Genomic DNA, 27,135 nt, shown 5'->3' on the forward strand with positions numbered 1-27,135 from the left:
GACGAACTAAAAGGGGGAGACAGAGAAGGTCTCACACACTGACTGACACCCACCCAGACCTGGGAGGTAGCTGCGGAGACGGTGAGCGTGAGCAGTGCACAGTGAAAACTCACAAGATCAAGGGCAAGGAGCAGAACAGAGCAAGCCATGAAGTGAGAGAAAGAGAGACTGAGAGGAGGAGGAGGAGGAGGAATGGACCAGAGAGCAGGCAGAAGCAGGGGCCTGGGAGGTGTTCACGGAAGGGGAACACCCAAGTTCAAGTAAAGAGGGGAGACACAGGTCAGCAGGCCACAGGAGGGGGCTGTGGGAACTCGGGCAGGCAGGGCTGACTCACTGTGAGGGCAGCTCCAGGGAGGTAGGCGGAGGGTTCCAGGTGTCTGGGTAGCCGAGCATCCAGTCTGACCAGACCTTCACACTGGGGAGCAGTTCCTTCAGGTCCGGGACAAAGGAGGACACCTTGATGTCATCTTGATCCTCCTCTCCCTCAGGAGAGGACAGCTGAGCTGCAGAGGCAAAGGGTAAGAGCTGGGCCTAGATCTACAGTGGCCCTGCGTGCGGCCAGTGGGGCACTGGGACAGCAGCCAGCTCCCAGGGAAGGGAGACCCCATCCACAGGACAGCCAGGCCCAGAAGCAAAGGACAAGTGCCAGTACCTAAGAGGATTCTGAAAAGCAGGACAGAGAGAGAACCAGTGCACTGGGTCTGCCCTGCACACAGCTGCCTGTGCTCCACCTGCGGCCTGGCGACAGGGTTGCCACCCTGGCCTCCAGCCTCCAACCCACACCCACTCTAGCCTTCCTTCAGCACAGCACTGACATGGCACCAGGGTTCCTACTCAAACAGAACAACCCGAATTTGATGGTAAGGAAGTATCAGAGAAACCCAAACAGTGGGGTGTTCTACAAGATAAATGTCCTGCACACTTCAAAAATGTCAGGAGCATGAAGAACAAAGGAATATTCAGAAACCATCCATGTTGCAGGAGACTATAAAGAGACACGACATCTAAATGCAACGTCTGATCCTGGAGTGCATCCTAGACCAGAAAAAAAATATTTTTTTAGTACAACTAATACAAACTCAGTAAGGTCTGTAGATTCAGTAATAGTACTGTATCAACGCTGGCTTCCTGACTGTGATAACAGCACTGTCGTGTAGGAGAAGATCCTTGTGACTAGGAAGTACACAGTCCAGTATCTGGTGCGGGAAGGGGCGGGGCGGGGAAGCTACCATGTCTGCAACTTATGATCAAATGGTTCATAAAGAAAATAATACGTATACGTGTACGTATGGAAAGAGAGAGAACTTAAAGCAAGTGTGGTAGAAAGTTAACAATTAGGGAGTCTGGGTGAGGGGTAAGTAAGAGAGTATTATTCCCAAAACTTTTCTGTAAATTTGAGATTCTATCCAATTAACCTCCCTTGCTCTAAATAGGCAACTCCAGCGGCTAGAGGCACTCCCAAAGGCTGATGTGGCTGGCGAACAACAGAGGGGCCTCACTACTCATCACAACTGATCCAGAAGCTGAAAGAAAGGTGCACCCTTCAGCCCTGCCTTACATGGCCCAGAAGTCAGGCTTGGAATTCTAAGGGCAGACTTAAAGGACATGGGGACACTGCTCAAAAAGCAGTGGCTTTCAGGAGCTAGTTCTTTCAGGGGCTAGAAAGAACCCCTGATCTGGTCCAGTCAGTCTCCTGGAGATGGCTGGTCCACAGCGGTTACAGCCCCCACCAGGTACCAAACAAAGAAGGACATACAGAGAGAGAGGTGGAAATCAAAACATCAATTAGGAACATCAAGGAAAACTCATTTTTCAAGTTGCATGAACACTCAGCAGTTCAGAGGTACAGTGAAAATCCTGTTAAAGGAGAAGAGAGACAGAGGATGAAAGAAGTCTCCTTTCCTTTCCACAGAACGGAAGGAGGGCCGGAGAGGAAGTGGGACTAGTCAGGTAGGCAAAAGGAAGAGGGCATGCTGGCAAGAGGGAGCCTGGAGTAGAGGGAGAAGACACGGAGAACGCAGCACGGCCTCCTGAGCCTGTCTGGACAGGACCCAGGAGCTGGAAGGCCCACCAGCCAGGGGCCCTCGTCTGCTTACCTTTGGCCGACTCCTTCAGTAAGTAGGTGCAGCGTCGCACCAGGAGAGAAAACATGGCCAGGCCCAGGGCTGCAGCCTGCTCCTGGATCACAGAGCGACACTCCTCCGAGAAGCAGTCTGGGAAGGGGAAAGGCAAGTCCATCAGTGTCCTGGGGGCTAAGGGGTCCTCTCCCCACCTTATGAGGAGGAAGTCCTTGGTCGTGTCACTGAGTTCCTTTTCCTCACCTGAGCCTGGGGCTGGAAGATTCCCATTCTCAAAGGGCAGTCAAAAGGTTGAACAAAGTATCGCATGTGAAGCACTCACTAGGATGCCTGGCATGTGGTTAAGTGCCCGATATGGTTATTATAGGGCTCCCTGGTATGAATTCTGTTTCACACCACTTCCCCGAGACCAGTAACCCCAGGTGTACAGTCGGAGCCCAAACTGCATGCTCTCTGCTGACGACATGAACCCACAGTGAACAGGAAGTCATGTTAACTCAGTCTCTCTAATGTATAGATGGCAGGAATACAGTCACCAATTAAGATGAGAAAAACACCGATTTAGAAGTCATTTTCTTGAAGCACCAACCTTTGATTCCAGCCTTACCTTCTCTCTGTTCCTCCTCCTCCTCAGAGAACACACACAACACTTAGAAATAATATATTTTTCACTGAATGAGTCAAATTTTATAAAGGACAGTGCCTGGCACATAATAAGCACTTAAGCAAGTATTAGCTTTAATTTTCACCTATTCATTCCTCTAGGGCTAAGAAATAAACCTGGTTCTAACATTAGCAGTCTATGCCCCTCACTTCCTGAGCCTGACCAACTTCCTTCCCGCTGTGGGTCAGGGAAAGGAGCCACCCTGGCGGTGGCCGGGCCTATCCTTTAGCAGGAGCTACAGCACATAACCCTCAAACCACTGTCTGTACCCGCTCCCTGTCAGCGGCCCTCCCTGACGGTCACCTCATGCAGCCCTGAGAGAAACAGGTGACAAGCGGAAGGCAGCAGGCCAGGCTGCAGCCCCAGGGGAGGAGACCCCTATATGCGCAGGAGGCAGAATCCACAGCCAGGCTTGCTTGGTCTGGCAGCAGCTGATCTGTTAATTCCTCCTGTAATACGGGAGAACTCTCGGAATCTCCAAGTGTTAAAAGCATAATGAGCTGCACGTTTGATCTCTGTCCCTGCTTGCGTTTTAACCTCGGAAGTCAAGGGGGAGCCCTCTCGCCTCTCCCCTCATTGACACTCGGCTTTTCAATGGGGCCTAATTGAAGTCTTTACTCCAGGAGATGCTATACAACCACAGTTATTCCTAACTGTCTTGGCCACAGGAACAAACATGACTGGAGTATGCAAAGCCAGCCCCAAACCACTTTAGAAAGCCCTGGGGGTAGAAGGAACAGGCTGCTGCTCAGAAGGTCCCAACATATGACTAGCATCAGTGTAGCAATTCTTCTCTTGTGGTTTTCCCACCAGCCTGCCAGATGCCCAATGGTCCCAAATGTCAGCCTCGAACTTTCCAATTCAACTGTGGCAGGCAGTAAGGAAGTGGTAACAATCCATGTGATGAGAATAGATCACCCGTCTCCTTCTTCCTCTGGTAAGGCCCTAAACTTCTGCTAGAGAGAAAGGAAACGAGCATCCAAGGACCAAGCAGAGGGAGGATGGACAGCAGGGAAGGGGGAGACATGGAAGCCATCCCAAGGAAAGCTGCCAGCTTCTCCCCTCCATGCTCACTATACACAACGGCACTCTCCAAATCACCCTGGCCCAGGCCAGGCCCCTGCCCAGCACTGCCAGCAGCAACAGAGCCCAGAACGGGACAGTGAGTCCTGGACAGAGGGACTTATTAGGAGAGGCTAGTTAGGAGAGGATGAGTGGAGGCCACATCCTGGCAGACGACACACTGAGTACACATTAGTGTCCCCTCATCAACAGGACATCTTGGGCAGAAGCTGTTGTTGTTTAGTTGCTAAGCTGTGTTAGACTCTTTGTGATCCCATGGGCTGCAGCCCACCAGGCTCCTCTGTCCACGGGAACTCCTGGGCACAGGCAGAAGTTACCTGCACACAGAAGGCCCTCAGAAGAGACGGAAGTGGATATCTGAGCTCCAAGGACTGGCAGAAGCCCAGGACTACAACAAGATACTCTCATCAGCCTTGATAAAGAAAAGACAGGGCAAAGAGAGATGACTTTCACCCAGACCATTTCTATTTTTATGACAAACGGCAACCTTGGGTTAGACACTTTATCAAAGTGCACAAAGCAAGACTCAAGGGGAGAATCAACTGCTTAGGAACGACATGGAGGCCTCTGGGGAGTCCAGCTTGACTCCTTTTTAAGCTTCCTGCAGGAAGGTCTGAGGACCAGGTAAAGAAGCAACAACTGGAGCCTCTCTGCTATGTCTGGAAGGGATCAACCACCTCTCAGGGCTGTGGCTGAAAGGCAGCTGCATGACGGCTCTGCCCCTGGCCATGGTTACATCACCTCACCCTTCACCCTTCCATCTCCCCGGGAAGGGCCTGACAGCACTCCCTGCTGTGTTTGGGTCTGATGGATGGGGAGGTATTAATACAAATCAGTACACTGTCCCTGTGCTGATCAAGCAGGTGGTGATACCACAGTTATCTCTGGGGATCAGAATGCCTGGGTCTTGGTCAGCTCTGCACATAGAACACTTCTGGAAGGCCTGCCCTCCTCCACGGCTCAGTGGTACCATAAGCACACACTGAGCACCCACACACACAAAGCTACAAATAAAACAGGGTCCCTGCAATCTTAGGACCTTCTAAATGGGTTATTTATTACCCCCAAGTAACCATGGTGACTCAGACCCCATGCCTCCAGTGAGAAATGTATTAAGTGCTATGGTATCTTCGGGAGATGCTGTCCGCCTCACTTAGGTTTCTGTGGGCTAGAAGCTGTAAGATGCCAGTCCTTGAGAAGGACCCACATGATGCAAGTAGGCAGGAAAGCAGCATCCAGGGTCCCAGGCCCACCTATCCCAGGTGAGGCCTAGGAAACTGGCGCCACCCTCACAGAGGCCCATATATATCCCTGGAGGGGGCTGGGCCAGGCCAACAAGTGATGTGGGGTGGGGAAGGAAAAAGCATTGTTCGCCTTGGTATTTGCCTGGGTTCCTCTGGCTTTGTGTCAGGTGGCTGGAGCCTGACATGAGCTGAGGAACTCATTAACATTGTGAAACAGCCTTTCCCCTTCTTTCCAAAAGCAGGCCTGTTCAAGGGGGTAGGGGAAAGCTTCTGGCTGAGGAAGTCAGACGGAAATGTCTCGTACCAGAGAGTCACCTGAAGTCCGAACCCCTCCCACACGCTCTCAGAAGGGCAGGTGACTGTGGCTCCCACCATTCCTCTGGCCAAATACCTGCTCGAGCAGAAACACTCTTCTCGCTCCTATTAACGAGGAGACCTTCTCATTTTTCTGAGAACATATTCATGGAAAACATAAACCAACTGTCGTCAAAGTTGTATGAAATCAGGAAATGGAGCGGCCGGGAGAAGGCTGCCATGTGGCCGGATGTTATGTATTTCTAATTAGTGCTATACATCTTTCAACAGCAAGTGTCCTTCTGCTGGGAAACACAACACACTGCCCTTGTTATTGTAACTGTCAGAGAAGTGCTTAAACAGATAATCTCCAGGAAAAGTGATAAACATGGCCCCTCTCCCACCCGTGTGTGCACGACGGTGCTGCCAAAGCAAAGCTGTGCTTGACGGCTCCAGGATGGCAGAGTGGTGTCCTGCAGGAAATGGGAACGAGGCGGGAGCAGGGAGAGGGGAGCGGCGCGGAGGCGAGGCAGGCCCACCTGCCCAGACCCATGGAGCCCGGCCAAGGGACCGCAGTTCAGAACCATCACTTCTGATCAATTCCTGGGTCAGGGGGAGATCTGGAGGAAATCAAATCAGCAGGGCTGAGGTTTGGCTGGTCACGGAATAATCTGGTAGCAACAGACAAGCAGAGTTGGCCTGGCACACACAGCCAACCTCCTAGCAAGAGAATGAGAGGCGTAATGAAGAGAAGACACAGGACAGATGACACATAAGTCTGATACCCCCACAGCCACAGAGGGCATTCGGAGGGCACTGGGGTCCACTCGCCATTCCAGCAGAGAGGACCAACTGTTTGCTCAGCGGCTTCACTAACAGCCAGAGAAAAATGCAGGCAAGACCACTTATTCACTGATTCCGTCCCCAGCGGCTCCTCCCAGAGAGAGGAAATGAATGGTCAGTCACCTCCAAACTAACACCACCTGGAGGCGATTTGTTGGCTCTTATCTTTCAGACATGAGGCTGCTTTTCTCATGAGTCAGTCACCAGTCAGACACAGAGCTGGCACCACTCCTGAGCAGCCCACCAAAATCTCCCCGTCTACAGGAAGTGGGCAGTGAGAGCATCTTTCGACTGCTGCTGCTCAAGACACAGAGTTCCCTGTGGCAGCTGCTGGCTGACAGGGAGGTGGAAGAGGCAGTCGCTTTTATAAGAACCAGACAAAAATCTCACAGCAAAAGCAGAGATGTCCACGCCATCAGGGCATCACTTTATTCCCCAGGGAATAAAATTCATCATTCGAGAGGATGATGAATGAGTCAGAAAAATCAGGCACCAATACAGCCAAACTATATTCATGCACAATGGCAGAACATAGGCTGACTGGGTGGAAGGCAATCCAGGACGTATCTCTGAGCAAAATGTGTCTGAGACAAGACAGAGGAACATGGGAGGGAATGTGTCTTCTCTCTGAGACCCTACTGTCCTTCTGGATTTTCCAGGATTATAAACTCTTTAACTTTCTCTTAGCAAGCGGGTAGATGTCAGGACAAAGGAAATCCCAGCCTCCCGACAAAGTGACCTCTCCCACTGACTCCACAGTTGTTGATTTGGCTCAATTGTGGAGGTACGATGGAAAACAGGATACTGTCCATGAGAAGATGATATTCTAATAAGGAAGACGAGAATACTACACAGACACCCAAATAACTGTAATTCAAGACCATGTATTATGGCATTCCATAAGGAAGGCGGAAATAAGATGCTTTCTCTAACTATTTCCTGCTAGTGTATATCACGGAAGGTTTCATGGAAGAGAACACATCCATGCTGCAAAAGATGAACAAAGATGGAGCGTGCTAAAGAGGCACGCAGGTAGAGACACACCAGCACGTACTCTGACAGCAAGCACTATATTCGGCATGTCATAAAACAGGGACCCATCGCACAGGGCCTGCGATGCCAGGGCAGCAAACACAGGCTGGACCCAAGAGGGAGTGAGGAGGTCTAGCTAAATCTAGCTAAAGCATTTAGGATGGATTAGCGTAGCTGGAAAAAAGTGACAGGGAGGCAAACAGGCTGGGAAGCTAAGAGGACGTGAACTTGCTTGAATGAAGAGGAGTGACATGTAGAGCACTTCATAAACTTTATAATGCCAAATAAATGTAACATCTTTCTTAGAAGAGAGGTGGGAGAGGGGACTGAAAGGCGTGCACAGATGTGAGAAACACTGTGGAAGGAAAATCAAGAGAAGAGAGAAGAGAAGATGGAGATGATGCGGGGAGGAAAGGACCCTTGCTGATAATCTTGGCAGGTTCCAGAGGATCCTGAGATCCCAACAAGGGAAACACCCACCAAATGAGATCCAGGAGAGGGGCAGAAACTGGGACTGCGGAACACCTGGAGGGAGGGGGGCTGTGCGGCACGGAGTCCCCAGGCTCCCGCCCACTTGGCTCCGGGCCAGTCCTGTCTTTTCAGAACAAAGACACTTCAGGGGGTCAGAAATACTTGAGGAAGACCTTGCAGAAGGAGGCCTGGGAAGTCTGAACGGGCTCTCCCTGTGGAAGCCATTAGATATTCAGCACTTCATTTGTTTCCAATTCTTGTAGGAGCGCAGCTCCAGGCTGTGGGGTGAGAGGCTCCCCTCTGACGTAACCAGGAAGCAGCTGCAAAATTAAGGAATCCCTCATGACATCATAAAAAGGGTCGATGGTTTACTGGGGAAAGTATAAAAATTAATTACATATTCCCACATGACCCCCTTCCCCTAAATCTGTACACACCCCCTCCTACCTCCACGCATTCTCTCATCAACAACAACCAGAAGCCACACTGATGAGCAGGGCACGAGCAGGGCAAACAGAACCCAGGAAGAGAAAGCTCCCTGGTGCACCCACTGTCTGCACCACACTGGGGACTGGACAAGGAATGCCTAGTCCTGGAGTTTTTATACATACAGCATCCTTCCTCAACAAAATTATCAGCCCCTTGAGGACAAGAGCTATGTCAAGATTTCACATCCTTAAAAATTAGCACCATGAAGTGGTTCAAGAAACGATTGCTGCTCTTAACAGCAGGTACACTTGCCTCTCCATTTGTGGATCATAAACGATGATTCCACTGTGGCCAGAAATAATAACTAAGATATAGGGAGACCTGTACAGAGCATATGTGTGTGTGTATGTGTTTATATATATATATATATATACATATATATATATATATAAAATCAAGGAGCTTTACAAAAGATCTGCACAGGAGGTTATTCTCCCTTTCTGACAACTGAGAAAATAGGCTCAGAGAAGTTAAATGACTGGCCCTAGCTCAAAAAGCCAGTAAGTGTCAAACCTGGGATTTGAGCCCAGTCTGCCTGCTCTTACACATATACACTGTTTTCATACCTTGTGGTTTTTTCCTTTAGTTGGTTTCTGTATATTTTTTGGCTGCGCTGCTTGTAGGATCTTACTTCCCTGATCAGGGATTGAACCCAGGCCCTCAGTAGTAAAAGTACTGAGTCTTGACCACTAGACCATCAGGGAATTCCCCATACCTGGTTCTCAAATGCCTGTGATTCAAGTTTCAAACTCCAACTCTTCTTCTCTCCTTTGCTATGAACATAAAAACCTCAGACTACTCCACAGTTCTGTACCAAAAGCTCTGCAATAACTATGTGAAAACTGAAATTAAAAACACCAACATTGCCGAAGAAAATGAAATATTTAGGTATGCTGCTGCTAAGTCGCTTCAGTCGTGTCCGACTCTGTGTGACCCCATAGACGGCAGCACACTAGGCTCCTCCGTCCCTGGGATTCTCCAGGCAAGAACACTGGAGTGGGTTGTCATTTCCTTCTCCAATGCATAAAAGTGAAAAGTGAAAGTGAAGTTGCTCAGTCGTGTCCAACTCTTAGCGACCCCATGGACTACAGCCTATCAGGCTCCTCCATCCATGGGATTTTCCAGGCAAGAGCACTGGAGTGGGGTGCCATTGCCTTCTCTGTACTTAGGTATAAATCTAGCAAAATATGAATAGGATCCTAGGCTGAAAGCTACAAATGCTGATGAAAGAAATAAAGATGACCCAGAATAAGTGGAGAGACTTATTAATGTTCATGGATCGGAGAATCAATATTGTAGAGATATCCATTCTGCCCATAAAGATTTATAGGTTTAACACAATTACTATCAGAATCTGGGCAAAGATTTTTGTAGACAAAAACAAACTTCATCCTAAAATAAAACTTTAACCTTTATACAAAAAGGCAAAGGACCGAGAATAGTTAAAACAACCTTGCAAAAGAACAAACTGGGAGGAGTCATTCTTCCCGATGTTAAGTCAAAGAATGACTGCCTTTTCAACATATGTTTGCTCAAGCAATTAGATATCCACAAACTCAGATGTTCTTCAATGGATGAATGGTTAAACAAATTGTGGAATATCCATATTATAGAATACTACTCAGCCATTAAAAAAAAAAAACTCAACCTAAATGTTACACCTTACACAAAAATTAACTGAAAATGGATCAAAGACTTACATATGAAACATAAGACTATAAAACTTTTAAACAAAAAACAGAAGAAAGTCTTCAGGACCTAGGACTAAGTGAAGATTTCTCAGACTTGATGCCAATGTCTAAAAAAGGAAAACTGATATGATACATCTCATAAAATTAAAATCTGTTGCCCTACTGTAAGACAACGAAAAAGCAAATTACAGACTGGAAAAATATATTTGGAAACTACGTATCTTACAAAGGACTAGTATCTAGGCTATATTAAGAACTCTTAAAACTCACCAATAAGAAAACAAATTGTCCAATTAGAAAATGGGCAAAAGACATGAACAGACATTTCACCAAAAAGGATATACAGGTGAAATATCAACATGTGAAAGGCTGTTCAGTATCTTCACAGTTTACACCTTTACATTTATATGGGATATAAATATATAGTTATATTCCACTAGGGAAACTAAAGTTAAAACTACAACGAGACATCATTAAACACCTATTAGCATGGCTAAAATGACAAATAGTAACAACACCAAAAAGCGGTGAGGGTGCTGAGAAATCGGACCATATACACATAGCCGATTGGAATATAAAACGGTACAGCCACTCTGGAAAACAGTTTGGCAGTCCTTTCAAAACTAATAATACACTTATGATATGACCCAGCAATTATACTCTTGGGCATTTATTCCAAAGAAATGAAAATTTAAGTTTGCACAAATACCTGTATGCAAATGTTCATAGTAGCTTTATTCACAATAGCTTAAAACTGGAAACAACCCAAATGTTCTTCACTGGATAAATGGTTAAACAAACAGTGGAACATCCATACTATGGAATACTACTCAGCCTCATAAAAGACTACTGATACAGGCAATAACATGGACAGTCTGTCATGGAATTACGCTGGGTGAAAACAGTCAATTTCAAAAGATGACCTGCTATATGATCCCATTTATATAATATGCTTGAAATAATGCAATTGCAGAGATAGAAAACAGGGGTTAGCATCTGGGGATAGAAGGGAGGGATGGTTCTTAGAAGGTAGCATCATGAAGGAGCTTTTGCAGCGATGGAACGGTTCTGTATCTTAATTGTGAAGCAGTTACATTAAACTACCTGTGTAGGGATTACCCTGGTGGTCCAGTGGCTAAGACTCTGAGTTCCCAATGCAGTGGGCCCGGGTTCAATCCCTGGTCAGGAAACTAGATCCCATATGCTGCAACTAAGAAAAACAAAACAAAACACCCTGTAGGCTGCAATGGAGATGGAAGATGCCGTGTGCTACAACTAAGACCCAAAGCAGCTAAATAAATAAAATTAAAAAAAAAAAGAAAACAACTACCTGTGTGGTTAAACTGCACACAACTACACACACACACACACACACACACAAGAGTGCATATATAACTAGTGAAATGTGAATAAGGTCCAGGAGTGTACCAATGTCAATTTCATGGTGTTGACACTGCACTAAAGTTATGCAAGATGCTAACATTAGGGAAGGAGGGATGAAGGGTGAACAGGACCTGCTATGTGTATCAGTTCAGTTCAGTTGCTCAGCCGTGTCCAACTCTTTGCGACCCCATGAATTGCAGCACGCCAGGCCTCCCTGTCCATCACCAACTCCCGGAGTTCACTCAAACTCATGTGCATAGAGTCGGTGATGCCATCCAGCCATCTCATCCTCTGTCATCCCCTTCTCCTCCTGCCCCCAATCCCTCCCAGCATCAGGGTCTTTTCCAATGAGTCAACTCTTCGCATGAGGTGGCCAAAGTATTGGAGTTTCAGCCTCAGCATCAGTCCTTCCAACATATATATATATTTTTCTTACAATTTCCTGTCAATCTATAATTATTTCAAAACAAAAAATTTAAAACAAGTAAGCCGACAGACAAAACCCAAAAAGACTGGACACAGGATTCCAGCAATGTTTCTCTTTTACACAGAAAAGGACAACTAAGACATTCTGAGGATAGCTTCTCAGTTGAGAATCCTTTCAACCCCTTGTTCTCATGTGCTGCCCGGCTTGAGATGCTGGACATGCCCATCCGTGTGGTTCCTTATCTGGACTGAGCAAGAAACTGCCAGGGGCAACCAAAAGCAAAGTAAGAAAAAAGAAGGGAAAGTTCACTGAAAACAGAACTTCTGTCCAAAGAATAAGGAGTCAAGCAGGAGAACTCCATCAGCAAGGCTACGACTCATCGGACTGGCAAAATCCATGACAAGCAGCACTAAGTGAAGGTGATGAGAAAGTGAAGAAAGACGACAAGAACGAATTGCAGAAGCTAAGTGAGCTGTTTAAACATGTTCTTGCTGTTCAAAAAATAAGTAAAGGTATAAATCTCAAACAAATGGTATGTACATTCTTCAAACAAGGGCAGGTGGGGTGGGGGGAGTTGTTTTAATGCACAAGTCCTAGCACTGTTATCTTCATAAATGAAACTGCTTATACATTTTCAGGGCTGCACTGCTTTGGACTGTTAATCAGATGGATATTAAGATTTTTTCAATTAGCAGCATGAGCTACAATACTATTTTAAACTGCTCCTTTGCCAATAAATCTGTAAAGATCAAATTAAAAAAATAGATTTCATTAAAAAAACTTATTTTTTAAAAGACAAAAATAAAAAGTCACAAAAATTTTCTCACTGGGAGAAAATATTTGTAAAACATATATCTGACAAAGGACTCTCATCAAGAATATATAAAACTCTTCCAAATTAATAAGATACACCAAAAAATGAGCAAAAGACATATGCAGATGGCAAATAAGAACATGCTGAACATGTACTTCTGATAAGATGCTCAACATTAGGGAAATCAAAACCATGAGAAACTCTACCCCAACTAGGATGTCTATGATCAAAAAAACAGAAAATAACAAGTATTGGTGAGGATGCAGAGAACGTAACTCCTTCCTTACACATGGCTTTAGGGATATAAAATGATACAATCACCCTGGAAAATAGGTGGGAAACTTCTCAGAAAGTTAAAACAGATGACTTAGGTATACCACTCCTAGGTACCGACCTAAGAGAAGCGAAAGCGTTATGTTCACACAGACTTAACACTTGATCGCATACAGCAATTTTATGTGTTAACAGCCCCAAACGAAATAAAACCAATATCCATCAACAAGGGGATGGATAAACAAATTGTGGTATATCCACACAATGGAAGACCAGTCAGCAATGAAAAGGAACAAACTCCTGTATCACTCAACAATGCTGATGAATGTCAAAATCAATCTGGAATAAAGGCAGGACAGAGGGAGGGTGAGGAAGGGCGGAGAGAACTCACTGTTGAACTTCAGAAAACTGAGATTAATCTACAGTGACAGCAGATCAGTGGTTGCCTGGGACTGGGAGGGGACGGTTAGGGAAGAATAGATTACAAGCGAGCACAAAAAACTTTTATTTTAAGGGTGAAGGATATGTCCACTATCTTGACTGTCATGATGGTTTCACAAATGTGTATATTTATATTTATTTATATATATATATATATGTCTAAATTCATCCAACTTACACGCTTTGAGTATATGTGGTCTAAAATACAGTTACATCCCAGTAAAACTCTTAAAAACATTTTTTAAATTAGGGGAATCAACTCTTCAGATTTCTCAGAGTTTATAACTTAGAGACTGATTTAATCAAGAAAGGTGGACATCTACTGAGTATCCAACACATACAAAGGCCCTGAATAAGGTGTTTTGTCTACGGCCATACCACCCTGAACACACCCGATCTCGTCTGAATAGGGTGTTTTGCACACATAACCCTTATACTGAGAAAAACACTGCAAACTGGCATTGACATTCCCCACTTTGTTGTTTTTGTTCAGTCTCTAAGTCACGTCTTACTCTCGGAGACCCGTGGATTGCAGCACACCAGCCTGCACTGTCCTTCACTATCTCCTGGAGTTTGTGCAAACTCATGTCCATTGAGACAATGATGCCATCCAACCATCTCATCCCCTGTCATCCCCTTCTCCTCCTGCCTTCAATCTTTCCCAGTATCAGTTTTTCCCAGTATTGGAAAAAACTCATTTCCAATGAGTTGGTTCTTCACATCAGGTGGCCAGAGTATTGGAGCTTCAGCTTTAGCATCAGTCCTTCCAATGAATATTCAGGATTGATTTCCTTTAGGATTGACTGGTTGATCTCTTTACAGTCCAAGGAACTCTTCAAAGAGTCTCCTCCAGCACCACAATTTGAAAGCATCAACTCTTCGATGCTCAGCCTTCTTTATGGTCCAATTCTCACATCCATACATGACTACTGTAAAAACTATAGCTTTGACTATATGGACCTTTGTCAGCAAAGTGATGCAGCCATGAAATTCCCTACTTTATAGACAAGAAAACAAAGCTTCAGAGGGTAAGTTAATGCTGTTCATCAAGGTCACACAGCTGATATTAATAAATGGTTGAGGGGCAAATTCAAACCTTTGGTCTGGTTGGCTGCAAAGCTCCTTATGGAGCTGTAACATAACTGCTACCTTCTGAAGGCACGGACATGACCTCCAGAGGTGTTAGGCCCATCTCCAGAGAGGAGCTTGGCTTTCCCTCTTCCTCGACATGGAGCTCTAGAACCAAGAAATGTCCTGGGGACTTTATTGATACATCTTGGCAAGACAGATGGCAAACCACTTCTACTCTTTTCAAGGAAAATTGAAAACACTTTTAAATGAGTGCTCAGCTTTTTCCAGGAAATACCCATGCCATCTTAGAAATGGAATTCCAATAGATTTCCTGGGAAAATTCAATCAATTGCCAATGAAAACGTACTCTGGCTATTTCCACCTTAGTTATATCTCCAGATTGATATTTCCATCACTCGGAATTTCCAGCCTGATTCCAGGGTTATTCATTGCACGTCCCCTCTTGGGCAAGCTGAGCTGCTGCCAGCAGAATGGCATGCTGGCACCAGCCAAGCCTCTCAGGAATGGGGCCCAGCGGAAGCATGCCTGCCACTCCAGTGTCACATTTGGAGGAGTTACAAGTAGATCTTGGAGGACAGTGTCTCTGCTTCTACACTGCTTGCCAGAGGTTTGGGGAAGCTTGTCTCTCTCCCAATATTTGAGTGAAGCAAAGGAGGCACAGAAAAGAGTGGCAGCTTCTTGATTTCACATCAGGCAGCTAAATCCCTGTGGAATGCCATCAGGAGATCTGGGGAGCCTTGAGCCAGAAGTTACTTAAGGTTGTAGAGAAGAGAAGCAAAAGAAGCTTCCTAAGAGGCATGCCCATTGGCTAACCTAGAGAGAAAACTTCTGCTGTAAAGCTGTGAAGGAATTAATGCAGCTACATCGCTTCTGATGGAGCAGGCAGAGGTTTGGCATCTGATTCAAGCAGGTTGAAACCCACCTTTGTTGGTATGACGTTTCAGGAGCAATTTGGGCTCAACGTAAGTCAGTGAAAAATAACGCCAGCAGACACCTCATTCAGAAGAGGCTCCTTTGAGATGGCAGGCAGCGGAGCAGAGAAATGTTCAGCTTTCATTTTAACAGATTAACTCAAGTTATTTTCATTTTATGGTTTACTGAAGGATGTTTTAAAAGAGTTTGACAGTTTGCAAACAAGGCCAAAAATAAAACAACCCTGAGACAGGTAGGGCAGAGAGGTACCTAGAATAGGAAGGATCTCTTGGACTCCTTTTGAGAAGCTTCCAGAATGCAAAGATTACAGCCATCACACAAATTTGGAGGAGTCAGTACTGAAAATTGAGGCCAATGATGAAACATAATTCCTGGGTGGATTCCTCTTGAGTATCCAGATCTGCATGTTCATCCCAGCCTGCTCCAGCAACTTGCCTTGAAAAGCTCCTCAAAGCTGTACAATCCAAGATCAATGCCCAACCTACATCAAGTAAGTAATGACTTTATCCAACCCCACCCACTGTGGAGCATGTGTTTTTAAAGCAGAAAAGAGATCAACAGAATGATAGCTAAATAAAGTAATTATGCCAAGGAAGAAAAGTGAGAAAGCACTCCGTGAAGGTGACTAGAAACCCATGGGGCACCAGCTAGTACCCTGACTGAGAAGGTCTGCAAAGAGATCCCCTTTAGAATTTGTATTTGTATTTGTATTCAGCTTGTCAACAATACTGGCTGAAACCTATATACATTGCCTTAAACTAGGTTTAAACTTTTTAGTTTATACTTATTCTTTTATACTTCAGTATATACAGTAATGTAATATACATACAGTACAGACAGTACCCATACATACAGTGTAACAGTATATAACAGTATACGCAAGGTAGGGCAATGTATATACAACACAGGGCAACATCACCTACAATGAATAACATTAAATGTAGAAAATTAGGACCAAGAAGAAAAATATAAATATGTCAATCATGCAGGTTAACAATCTTTCATGAATGAACTTAAAATTTGCCTCTGGATTTTCCTGGCAGTCAAAGCAGAAAAGGAAACACCAACAATAGTATACTTGTCAGTATTGGAAAGGAATAAGTATATCAGTTCCTCAGGAAAAACAAATCTTTTCTCAGCACTGAGTTCTAAACTTTTTTTTTTTTTGGCCTCACCATGCAGCATGTGGGATCTTAGTTCCCAGACCAGAATCAAACCTGTGCCCTTATACTGGAAGCTTGGAGTCTTAACCACTAGACCACCAAAGGGAGTCCCTAAAATAATTTTTTAACACTGACTCTGTCCAAAGGATACTGTGTGGAAAAGAAAAAAAAAAAAGCAATAATCTTGGAAAGGCCTTTATAACACATGGCATTATACCACATACTATTAAAAGATATCCAAGAAATATTATCCTGAAGTTATCTGTGTGGTGAGACAAAATAATTATATATCACAGTCTAAGAATGTTTTTCCAAAAACACAGACATAGGAATATTCTATATATTGATAGATAAATAATGCTTTAAGAAACTCTTTAAAACTAAGTTAAAATAATGCTAAATTAGGAGACTGTAATTCTTATTCCAAAAGCCTCCACAAAGGGTTTCCTTAAGTAGAGAGATCGCCGATGTCTAACATATCTGGCCAACAATCAGTCTGCAACACGGACCAAGGGTCAGAGAAAACCAAATGCAAGAGCCACTTGCAGTTGATGATGAAAGGCTGCAGTATCCTAAAATCCTAAAGAATCTTAGATCAATGGGAACATGACATATGCTATAAAAGTCTTATTTTAAGAAGACCAAATGATACATTAAAATATATACGCTCTTAAATATATACATGCATAAACATAATGTGTGGATATGAAAGGGAAATGGTCTAAACTGTAAACTTTGATTTATGTACATTTTTGGGATATTTCCAAAACAAAAAGTTCAACAGCATGCTATAGGGCAAAGCGATTTAAAAGCTAAATTTATATTTGAACATTGCTGCTGAGAACAAAGCTCAGTAATTCTGGGATTAGCACCCCCTGCCAAACAGGCAGTCTTTAAGCACCAGCTCAACTTCATCTTCTTGGTGAGATTTCCTCCGTTTGGAGGACAGAACTGACCTGCTTCTGCTTAGTTCAAAAGACCTAACAGATTTATTTTTAGAGCACTGCCTTGCCCCTTAGAGTGGGCCCAAAAGACAAGTGAAAACAGCCAAGAGGAAATAAAATAGCAAACCTGCCGCCTCTGTGGCCCTGAATGGTCATTCTTCCACCCTCCCTCTCCGAAACCCACCTCTTTCCTCTCCATTGTCTAAGTCTTGCCTTCAAGACCCAACATACATTAAACCTGTGCTGTGCTCCCTGACAGGCCTCCTGTGTCTGGGCTCAAAGCAGTTCCATCCATAACATGCCCCTAGCAGGTGGCTCAAAGCCACTCCAGCACAGGATTTATCAAGCTTCCCCACTAGGCCGGAAATCCCATGAGGGTAGGGTCTACAGGCAGACTCCTGTAAATCCCAAGCACTTGCCACAGTGCCTGGTCAATGGAGACGATCTGTTCTGAGTAGTACCTCACTAAGCGGTGGACTAATCCATTTCCTTACGCACAGTCAGCTTTTACTAAGCAGCCACTACATGGGACAGCCCTAAGCTAGGCACTGAGCTTTCAAAGAAGAATCAGACATGAAGCTGGACCCTCAAGGAGTTGAAATCTAATAGGATCCCCCACGCATAGTTAACTATGAACCAAAGAAGAAAGTGAAAACTACCTTAAGAGATATAGATAATGTGTGAAATGAATGAAGAAAGTCACCATTACAAAGTTTGGACAGGAAAAGCCTGCAAACAACCTAAGTGTCCATGACTGTTTAAATAAATTATGGGACATATGTAAAATAAAACACATAGTCATTTAAAAGGGTCAGATAACTGTAAAAATACGATATACAAAAATGATATAACAGACCTACTATTTACTGAACCTTTACCATTTGCCGGGAAGGGGGGCAGGCAGAAGGAAGCAGAGGTGCAGAAAAAGGCTTTCCTGGCTTCAGTCCCTTTTGCAGGACAATACCCTTGTCCTCAAGTTCCTTGCAATACATTTCCTCTCTTGCTTAAGCTACTTCAAGTTGGTTCTTGTCATTTTCAAACACTCCTAACATACATGGTAAAAAGGACTAGACAGTGGGGCTGACATTTGTTAAAGCTCATCAAACCGAGCGCTTAAAATCTGTGCTTTACTGTTTTACATAAATTACATCTCAACTTAGAAACAGTGAGACCAAGACAGCATGAATAAATGGAGGACACTGGTACCAGTAAGAGAACAACTGCACTGGAGGAGCAGTTCCGGGGCAGGGGTTGATCTGGTGCACTGCCCAGATCCCCCCTCAGCACGAACACGCTCGCTCTCCCAGCTGGCAGGAGTACTGGCAGCCGCAGATTTCAGCTGATCCCCTCTCCCAGACCTGCTCTCAGCTGAAGAAAAGCGCTTCTCCAATGTCACTCCCCCTTCCCAGCCAAAACTCACATTCATCGACTGGTGGATGGAGGGAGGGTGTATAACGATTCAGCCCTGTTGGCCTAATCTGGGACTACTCTGAAGGGTTAGCCCCTTTAAGCAGCTCCACAGCTCCGTACAGGACTGGCTAAGGCCTCTGTTAGATTTGCAGTGAAGTTCAACTTCTCTCTGTTCCCCATCCTGCTTCCATCATGCCCCCTTGGGTAGTGGTCCTGTGAGCATTCCCCAAATAACTTCCTGGGGATGCAAACCTCCATCTTAGGAGTATGCTTCCTGGGAAACCTGACTTGCAACATGTGAGAAACAGAATGAATCAATTTTTAGCAAGCTTGAGATTCCAGGTAAAAACATCCAACAAGGAGTTACAAATGTGGGCTAGAGCTCAGGAAAGTTTTGGGCAGGAAAGAGATTTAGGAGCGATCCACAGAAAGGTGACAATTAAAACCATGGGATTTTACAATACACCAATGGGGAAAGGCTGGAGAGAGGAAGGCCAAGGTAATAAAAAGGGCTGATATTTCATGTGTGGATAAGAAAGGGAAGACCCAAGACACAGGCAGAGATAAGGGGAGAACAGAGAATACAGTCATTATCACCAAAAGCACTTCAAGAAAGTCTCCTGTCAACAAAGGCAAATACTACCAGAAGAGCGAAGAAGAACGAGACACGACGCAACAAATGCTCAACAAACCCTGGTTAATCAAGCTGAGTGGGACACGTGGCCTGCAGGGCGCTCAGCTTTTGCTGGGTTGTTTTTGGCAGCTTCTGTCCTACAGCGACAGGCACAGACTCTACCTGAGTGCCCTGAGGCAGATCCACCGTTGGATTGGTAAGCAAAGAAAAGCTGAAACGGTCCAGTACATGAATATAAGTGAGCCAAGACAGAGTTCAGCTGCTTAAGCAATTTGGAAGAAACCTTCTTCTGAAAGGTTTCTTTCAAGAGTATTCCCAGGGATCCTCTGAATTAACAGCTGGGATCCTTGAGAAGGCTCACTGTCCCTATGGACCAAATTCAAACCTCAGTCAAATCCACAGATATTTAAATAGACTGATTCTAGCACACTTTTTTTTGAGGGGTGGGGACAGAAGGCCACAGGTATAAGGACGGAGGGGGGAGGTAATCACTTACAGACATCAGTGACATCATCATTGCTTTGAATACAAACAAACAAGCTCTTCTTAGCCATGGCACCCTAAAGTAAATGACATCCCACACAAACAGGTGTTACGTGACCTCCAGTCCTAGACCAGAGTAAACAATTTTATTTCTGCTCCTGTGCCCGACGTAACTAGGCGTGATATTCAATGGCACACTGGCCTTCCCTGTTTTCCTTTGGTGTGGCTGAGGGATTCTCACACCTATGTCCCTTACCCGAGTCCTGCAATCCAAGGCCAAGGCATCACAGATGCCCAAGAGCTGGTGTGGCTCTACTTCCTGCAGAGATTTCAAACCTGTCGGGAATTCCGAAAGTCAGCACCAATTTCAAATCTGATCAGCATCTCTGAAAGTCACAGTTACCATACAGCTGAATAAAATATTTTTTCATAAATTTAACGCCAGTGTGTCTGTGTTTGGAAACTTTGAAAATACATGTTGTATGGTTTACTGCACTGGAAAAGGTGCCAACAGAGTTTCAAAGGAAGGGAAGTGTATAACTGTTTCCTTTCAAATGCATTTTCCAATGGGATCCATTCAGGGAAAAGGCTGGAACTAACTAAAACATTATTAAAAACTGTTATGGAAAGAGACAGGGAGATGGAAAAAGATAGACCCAAAAAGCGAAATACATAACCAAGAGTGAGACAGACATATGAGGAAAAAGAAAGGGGATCTGGGCAGAGAGACAGGTTGGACAGGGAAGTGGGGGGAGACGGAGTTTTGTCTGGCAGTTGCCGTTCGTGGCCTCATACTGCCGCAGATCAATCGATCCGGCCTGCAGCGCTGCTGGCCCAGTGGCACAAGACAAACCACAGAGTTGGCTTCAAGCTCGGCGCTTGCGAACTGCTGACCTTCAGTTTTCAAACCAAAAATATTCTTTGGGAAACGGTAATACCAGGTTCAGCCCAACCAGCCAAGCAAAAACAAGGACTACTAACCTGAAGTAACACCCTATTCGGTTACATCAGGCACCAAGCCTTCACAGGCATCAACTAGGAAAATCGGCAAACCTGAAACCACACCCCACCAAAAGCCAACTCCAGATTCTGACTCAACCAAATAGGCAATGATAGCCAGAAATGCTAAAGCAAGTGACATGGTGTTTCAAAGTTGGCTTGACCAGGACCTGCTCCAGCAGGAAGGCCAGTCCTTGCTCACAGAGCCAGAGATATGGCAATCCTTTCTGAGGTCACATGTGCATGACTCCAGTGGAATCCGCATGCAATGCTGAGGGCAGGGTTTGGCACTGACTTACAAGCCATTACATTTCTAGACAAAGGATTAACAGTTTGTAGTGAGTTGTTTTTTTGGTTTGGAGTGTTTTTTTTCCCCCCCTGTCTTTTTCTAAATTCATCTAAGTTAGGGTGATGCTAAAATCTATCTCCTAAACTGGGATACTTGTGAGGGCAAAAGGGCGTGCTATTAGTAACTCATAAACAGGGGCAATCACTGGGCAAACCAGGACTTACCATCACCTTAGCCTAAGCCATAGTAGTTGTTCTTCTCTCTGGGTCAGTATTATACAATTTCAGCTCTGAAGAATCTTATTTAAAAAGCCAGGACTGCTCCTGATTAGTGCCAAAGCACTTTTTGAGCTCCTCCAATGGAGAGGTAAACAAATCAATTAAGTTAACTGCAAAAACTAACAAGAAAGATTGGGCTTGACAATCAGGATTCTGGAGAAGCTAAAAATTCCAGGCAGCAGCTTCAGGGGAAAAGGGAATGTGCCACAGATGGAGCTGTGGAGGCTGATCCGCCCAGCCTCTCAGTGCTGGGCCCTGATGCCTCAGCCAGCTTCAAACGGCGAGTGGAGGGCGGGCAGACCTTGGTGCAAGTTTGCTGAGTTCCAGGCCATCATTCTTGAGGGTGTAATAACCATGGGCTGTAGCACACATGTTGAGGGATGAGGGAAAAAAATAAACAGAGAGACAAAAGAATGAGGATGCACTGCCAATTTCAATTGTGCAGCTTTTATTTTTAAATGCTTATCAAGCTGAGAGAGAGCAGAGTTCTTGGAAAACAAGGTTTCCTTTTTTCCAATGCCAGCGTAAAACACCCTCAAGGACGGGCACTGCACAGACTGTAACAACAAGGAACGTGGCCCTGCACCCTCCCAGCAGCACAGCCCGCCATGGGTCCCACGCTGCTCTGATTTCGGCTCAACTGAGAACTTGAAATAACAGGCCCACTGCCTCTGGTAAAAACTGCTCTTTTTAAATTTTTTATTAATCTCCAAACTGGCTGTGTTAGAATTACAGCCCATTACCTACTAACTCTCTTCACTAATAAAATAAATTTGTAAAAGGCCTAATTACTACTTTTACTGAAGTACACTGCCTGGGGATCAAGTACAGGAAGCCAAGGACTCAACCAGTTGTCAGCGAGACTGGGATGGGGAGGGGGCCCGGGGGAGGATATGGAGTCACTAGAGGGAGGGGATAGGAGGGCCGCAGAAGAGGCTGAGCCCGTGCCCAAAAAGACACAAAAGGCCACTAACCCTGCTGTTGTTCTGAACAGCCTCGAGAGGATCCATGCCATCATGGCATTTTGGGAGGCCTGTCACGGGTTACACAGGCCTGTGCTGCCCACGCCCCAGCTCAGCAGAAAAAGCGAGCTGCAGTCCAAGACAGATGGATCCTGGCCGGACTCTCAGCAGAGAGCCTGGAGAGTCTGACCAGTAAGGAAATAAACAACCATCCTTCCCACCTACCCCTCTCTCTCTCCTTGCCTCCCCACCCCCAAATCTAGGCCCCCAAAGAAGAAAAAGACACAAAACAACAACAAGTGCGGGCAATTGCACAAGAGCTGTACCGTGAAGGCGAGGCCGGCTGCATCGACTTCTGGGCCGTGCCCTGCACCCCATCCCAGAACACTGATTACAGAGCTGGAAGCGTTCCTCACCCGCTGAGCCAGCCGGCCCCTCATCCAGGGCTGGTGCGGTGCAGTCTGACTAGAAACGAGCAGTCAACTCTGACACGCTCATTTGTAACAGAAGGTGTATATGAGACAAACTAGTCCAAGCTTAGAGAGAAAGGAGGAACAAGACGTGACTGTCATTCTTAATTGTCCATGAACAGCCCTCGAAGGCAAATCCTGTGCCTCTCTGAGACTCTGATAAACAGTATTTCTCCTCCAGAGAAAACTAAAAAAAAAAAATCAAGTGCTGCCAAAGAACCTCGTTTTTAAGGAATCCTGATAAGAAAACCTGCCATGGCAGGTGAGTGAAGCCTGTGGCGGACACGCCTTTTGGGGACGACCAGACTGAAACCTGGCAGCTCACTGAGGCGGGGTCTGCACTAACTCTCAGCATATCACATGCCTGACCCTGAAGGAAGGACTGAGGAATGATCTCAATGGGAAAAACCCGACAGCAAGGGCTGTGACACCAAAGCCACAGCTCCGTGGGCCCCTGGAGCCTCTCAAACTAAGCTGCCAGCTAGGGAGCTAACACTAGCTTTGGATATAATGCAGCTCTGGTAGAGTAATTAATTTTTTTCTTAACTGGGATTACATTAATTTTCAAGGACTAATGGAGTCCAGCTGTAATGGGAAGAGCGGCTGTCGATGCACAAAGGCACTTGTGCGTACAACATTATAAACACACACATACACACACACGCGCGCGCACGCACACACACACACAGACCTATAAAAAGGATCCACTATAACAGGATATTTTTAGTTTCTACAATGCTGCACTAAAAATACAGCCCCGGCTGATACATCATGGCAGAACTATTCTCTCTCTGTCCCTTCAGGAACAGTTTAAAACATTTATTTTTGTTTCCTTTTTGCGATGGTCAGAGTAGAGAGAGAAAATAGCAACTCATTGATAAGAGGAAACGAGAGAGACATGAAAAATTGAAAACTACCTAAAAACTCATGGAGAGGTTTATTTTATTAGTTCTTAATAAATATCTTGCAGATTTCCTCAGGAAATACACCAGATCACATGTAAAATAGTTTGATACTGATGTCAACTGCATCAACATATGAAGTCTATTAGGGTGAAGCCACAGCAGGGTGATCAGCGTGCTGAAAAACTCCACAGTACTTGGAGGGAGGAGGGGGGGGGGTCTCACGGCCTTCCAAATTCTTCGAGAGGTAAAAAAGTCAGCCAAGACGCAGAGAGAGAGAAAGAGAGAGAAAAAAAAGATCCCACATCCTGCTTTCAGCTGCCAGCAATGTGAAGTGCCCAGAGATTAATTCTACGTCTGGCCTGGAAATGTGACTTTAAAGCATGAAGGAGGGGAGCTGGGGCGGGGGGAGTGAGGAGGAAAGAGGAAAGAGAAGGGCAGGCTAACTGAGGCTGGCAGCGGGCCACCAACCCCCTCCCAAAGCCATGTTTCAATGTAGACAGAAGTAAACCCCAACAGACAGCAGCGCCTCAGCCTGCCAGGGCCTTACACCAGCTGCAGCGCATCTCGCTCTCCGCTCGGCCCGAGTGCAGATGTTCCCCACAGCATCACTTCCGCTCAACTTTCTTTTAAAGAAATAGCACACATATGTGGAGGCATTTCCACCACTTCCCAACAGGACGCTCCTTGCCTTTAAGGGCTTCGGAGCAAGGGCGAAACTGACAGCAGGTACCACGATGGCTGACTGAACTGCTCCGCCTCCTGTGGGAAGGAGCACCAGCCATGGGCTACAGAGCATTAGTTAATTAAGAGGACTGTCTTTACAAATGCGCCTTCCTACTGTCTTCAGTGGGAGAGGGCCCCATAGTTTGGGGTAAAGAAAAAACGGGGGGAGAAATATGTTGAAGATCTTACTCCTGGTTTCTCAAAGCAGTCCACTGTAGCATTACCATCTCAAAGTGAAGGTACTGATGGCTTGTCACCATGGAGACTGCATAAAGCCACTGTAACAGAATGTCTTAAAACCAAAGTAACATCTTTGGGAATCCCCTAGCAGTCCAGTGGTCAGGACTCCAGGATTCCACTATGGGAGCCCAGGTTCAATCCTTGGTCTGTGAACCAAGCTCCCACAAGCTGCACAGGGTGGCCTCGGGTCCCGGGGGGGCGGGCAGCAGGGAGTACATATATATCTGTGTGTGTAAGTTTTTTAACACGCATGTTTACTTGGCTGCAAGAAATATACCAGTTTTTTTTTAAAAATTAAGTTGCTAATTTCTTACATGCCTAAACTCATTTTATATAATCCCAAACCCTGGTAAGTTAATCAACTGATAATTAATGATTAAGTACCTAATTCTGAAGTTAGCTTTGATATTGCTAGGGATTTCATAAAATATACAGTCTTCTCTTGTTCTCATGGAGTAAATACTCTAGTTGAGGGATCTATGTATTTCATGAAGCTAAAATAATTGAATTTTTTAGTACAGCTGAATATCCTCTAGTTGGTCTGTTAGGTTATTGATTCTTCTGGAATGAAAGAAGAGAGAAGAATCAGCAATGTCAAAAGAACACAAAATACTTTTGTTTTTGAGAAAACAAAACCCTCAAAATCAAAGTTGCTTTGTTTGAACCTCAAGTTAAAGAGAGGAAATAGGATCTTCCTGTAAGGGAGGGAGAGAGATACTGGCAATCAGTGGCAAATAATTATGGTGAGAAGGTTTAAATCAGTAAATATTTAATAAATGTCTTCTATGCTCAAGGTACCAGATATAAAAACAGATTTAGAAGCTGTTAACTAATTTGCATGATACAGCATGTAACACAATCAGAGCTAGAACCTAATTTTACCTAACTTCAATTTTTTTGTCATTACAATTTCTAAAAATAAGTTTAATACAAAAACACTGTGATCACTATAGAAAACTTTAAGAACCCAAAGAAAACAAAGAAAATTAAAGACACCTTTAATCTATCCCAGGGAATCATGATTTAAGTTTTTTTCTGCTGAAATGTGTATATAACATGTATTATTTTACAAAAATGTGATCAACTGCAAAGTTCATAACCACACAGCATTCAGAGGAAGGAGAGATCACATTTTTGGCAGCTGACCCCACCCCTAGGAGTCACTCACCCAGGAAACAGAAATGTGATGATCTGACTCCCCTGACTTGGCGGCACACACACATCTGTTCCAGCCCTGTAACTCTCCCTGAGTTCCGTAAAGCAAAGATATTTCATTCTCCTCTGTCCTCCTCCTGCACAACCTTGAGCCCGTCAGGCAGGTGCACTGGTTCCACAGAGATGCTGCCCTGGCACACCTTCCACGTGAGTGTGTGCTAGGCTGCTTCAGTCGTATCCGACTCAGTGAGACCATACAGACGGCGGTCTGCCAGGCTCCTCTGTCCATAGGGTTTCCCGGACAAGAATACTGGAGTGGACTGCCATGCCCTTCTCCACGGAATCTTCCCTACCTAAGGATCGAACCCGTGTCTCTTACATCTCCTGCCTTGGCAGGCGGTTCTTTACCACTAGTGCCACCTGGGAAGCCCACAGTGCCTCCAAAGCCAAGACTGACTAATGGAAAGGCTACCAGAGATTACGGGAAACATCTGCATCCAAATGTCTCTGGCTGAGTCTAGTTCCATGTGCTGGTGGCTTCTGTGCCCGCCCAGCACAGCCTTAATTCCTTGCAATTCTGCTCCATAGACTGTTTACTCCCAGAGCTTTTGCTACCAAATAAAGATGGTACTTCCTTATTAATATTCTGTTACACACTGACAATTCATTCCTTAGTGAAAAGCAGGACAGCCACAAAAGGCAACCGTATTCTTTCCTCCCTGAAATGGCAAGACCACACGACCACTCGCCTACACACCCAAGTTAACTTTCGAGGCCTGAGCTCTTCCCAGCTGGCAAGCGGTCACCTGAGGTGAGGTGGGGTGAGGTGAAGTGAGGGGAAAGGTCTGACTCTTGACAGTGCAGCCCTTGGTGACTCCACCTCTACCTCACTCTGCGAAATGTATAAAAATGGGCTGCTATGCTGGTCCGGAACTTTTACATCTGATGCAGAAGATCTACTGTCACAACTCTTGGGTGTTATTTCATTAAGCGCGTAGGGTTCCTCGCATCTCTTACCAACTGAATGAAATTACAAATGGGGCTAGAATTCCCTCCAGCTGATGGAAATGAAAATATATTTGCAGAGCTGCCTAGGAACGTCTCCTTTTTAAGCTTTAAGAGCAATGAAGTAAATCATAAAGGATGACATTTTTAACTATAAAAATTTTTTACAACTTTTGTACATTAAAAATATATATAATTAAGAATCAAATACAAGTAAGAAAAT

General features: G+C 45.1%; 1 protein-coding gene and 1 non-coding gene across 6 annotated transcripts in view; both read right to left on the reverse strand.

Moving 5' to 3' along the window:
• SMG6 (SMG6 nonsense mediated mRNA decay factor) overlaps positions 1-27,135 on the reverse strand; it is a 200,976-nt gene that overhangs the window by 106,331 nt on the left and 67,510 nt on the right. For all 5 annotated transcript variants that reach the window (XM_070774295.1, XM_019980893.2, XM_070774296.1 and 2 more), the window contains exons 11-12: positions 2,097-2,213; positions 335-503 (exon numbers count right to left, since the gene is read on the reverse strand). In XM_070774295.1, the coding sequence (XP_070630396.1) occupies positions 335-503; positions 2,097-2,213 (286 nt within the window). The remainder of the gene's footprint in view (positions 1-334; positions 504-2,096; positions 2,214-27,135) is intronic.
• TRNAK-UUU (transfer RNA lysine (anticodon UUU)) lies at positions 8,830-8,902 on the reverse strand. Its single transcript has one exon. It is a non-coding gene; the product is annotated as a tRNA-Lys (tRNA).

Source organism: Bos indicus, chromosome 19, assembly GCF_029378745.1.
Source record: "Bos indicus isolate NIAB-ARS_2022 breed Sahiwal x Tharparkar chromosome 19, NIAB-ARS_B.indTharparkar_mat_pri_1.0, whole genome shotgun sequence".
In the NCBI taxonomy this organism is placed as follows: Eukaryota; Metazoa; Chordata; class Mammalia; order Artiodactyla; family Bovidae; genus Bos; species Bos indicus.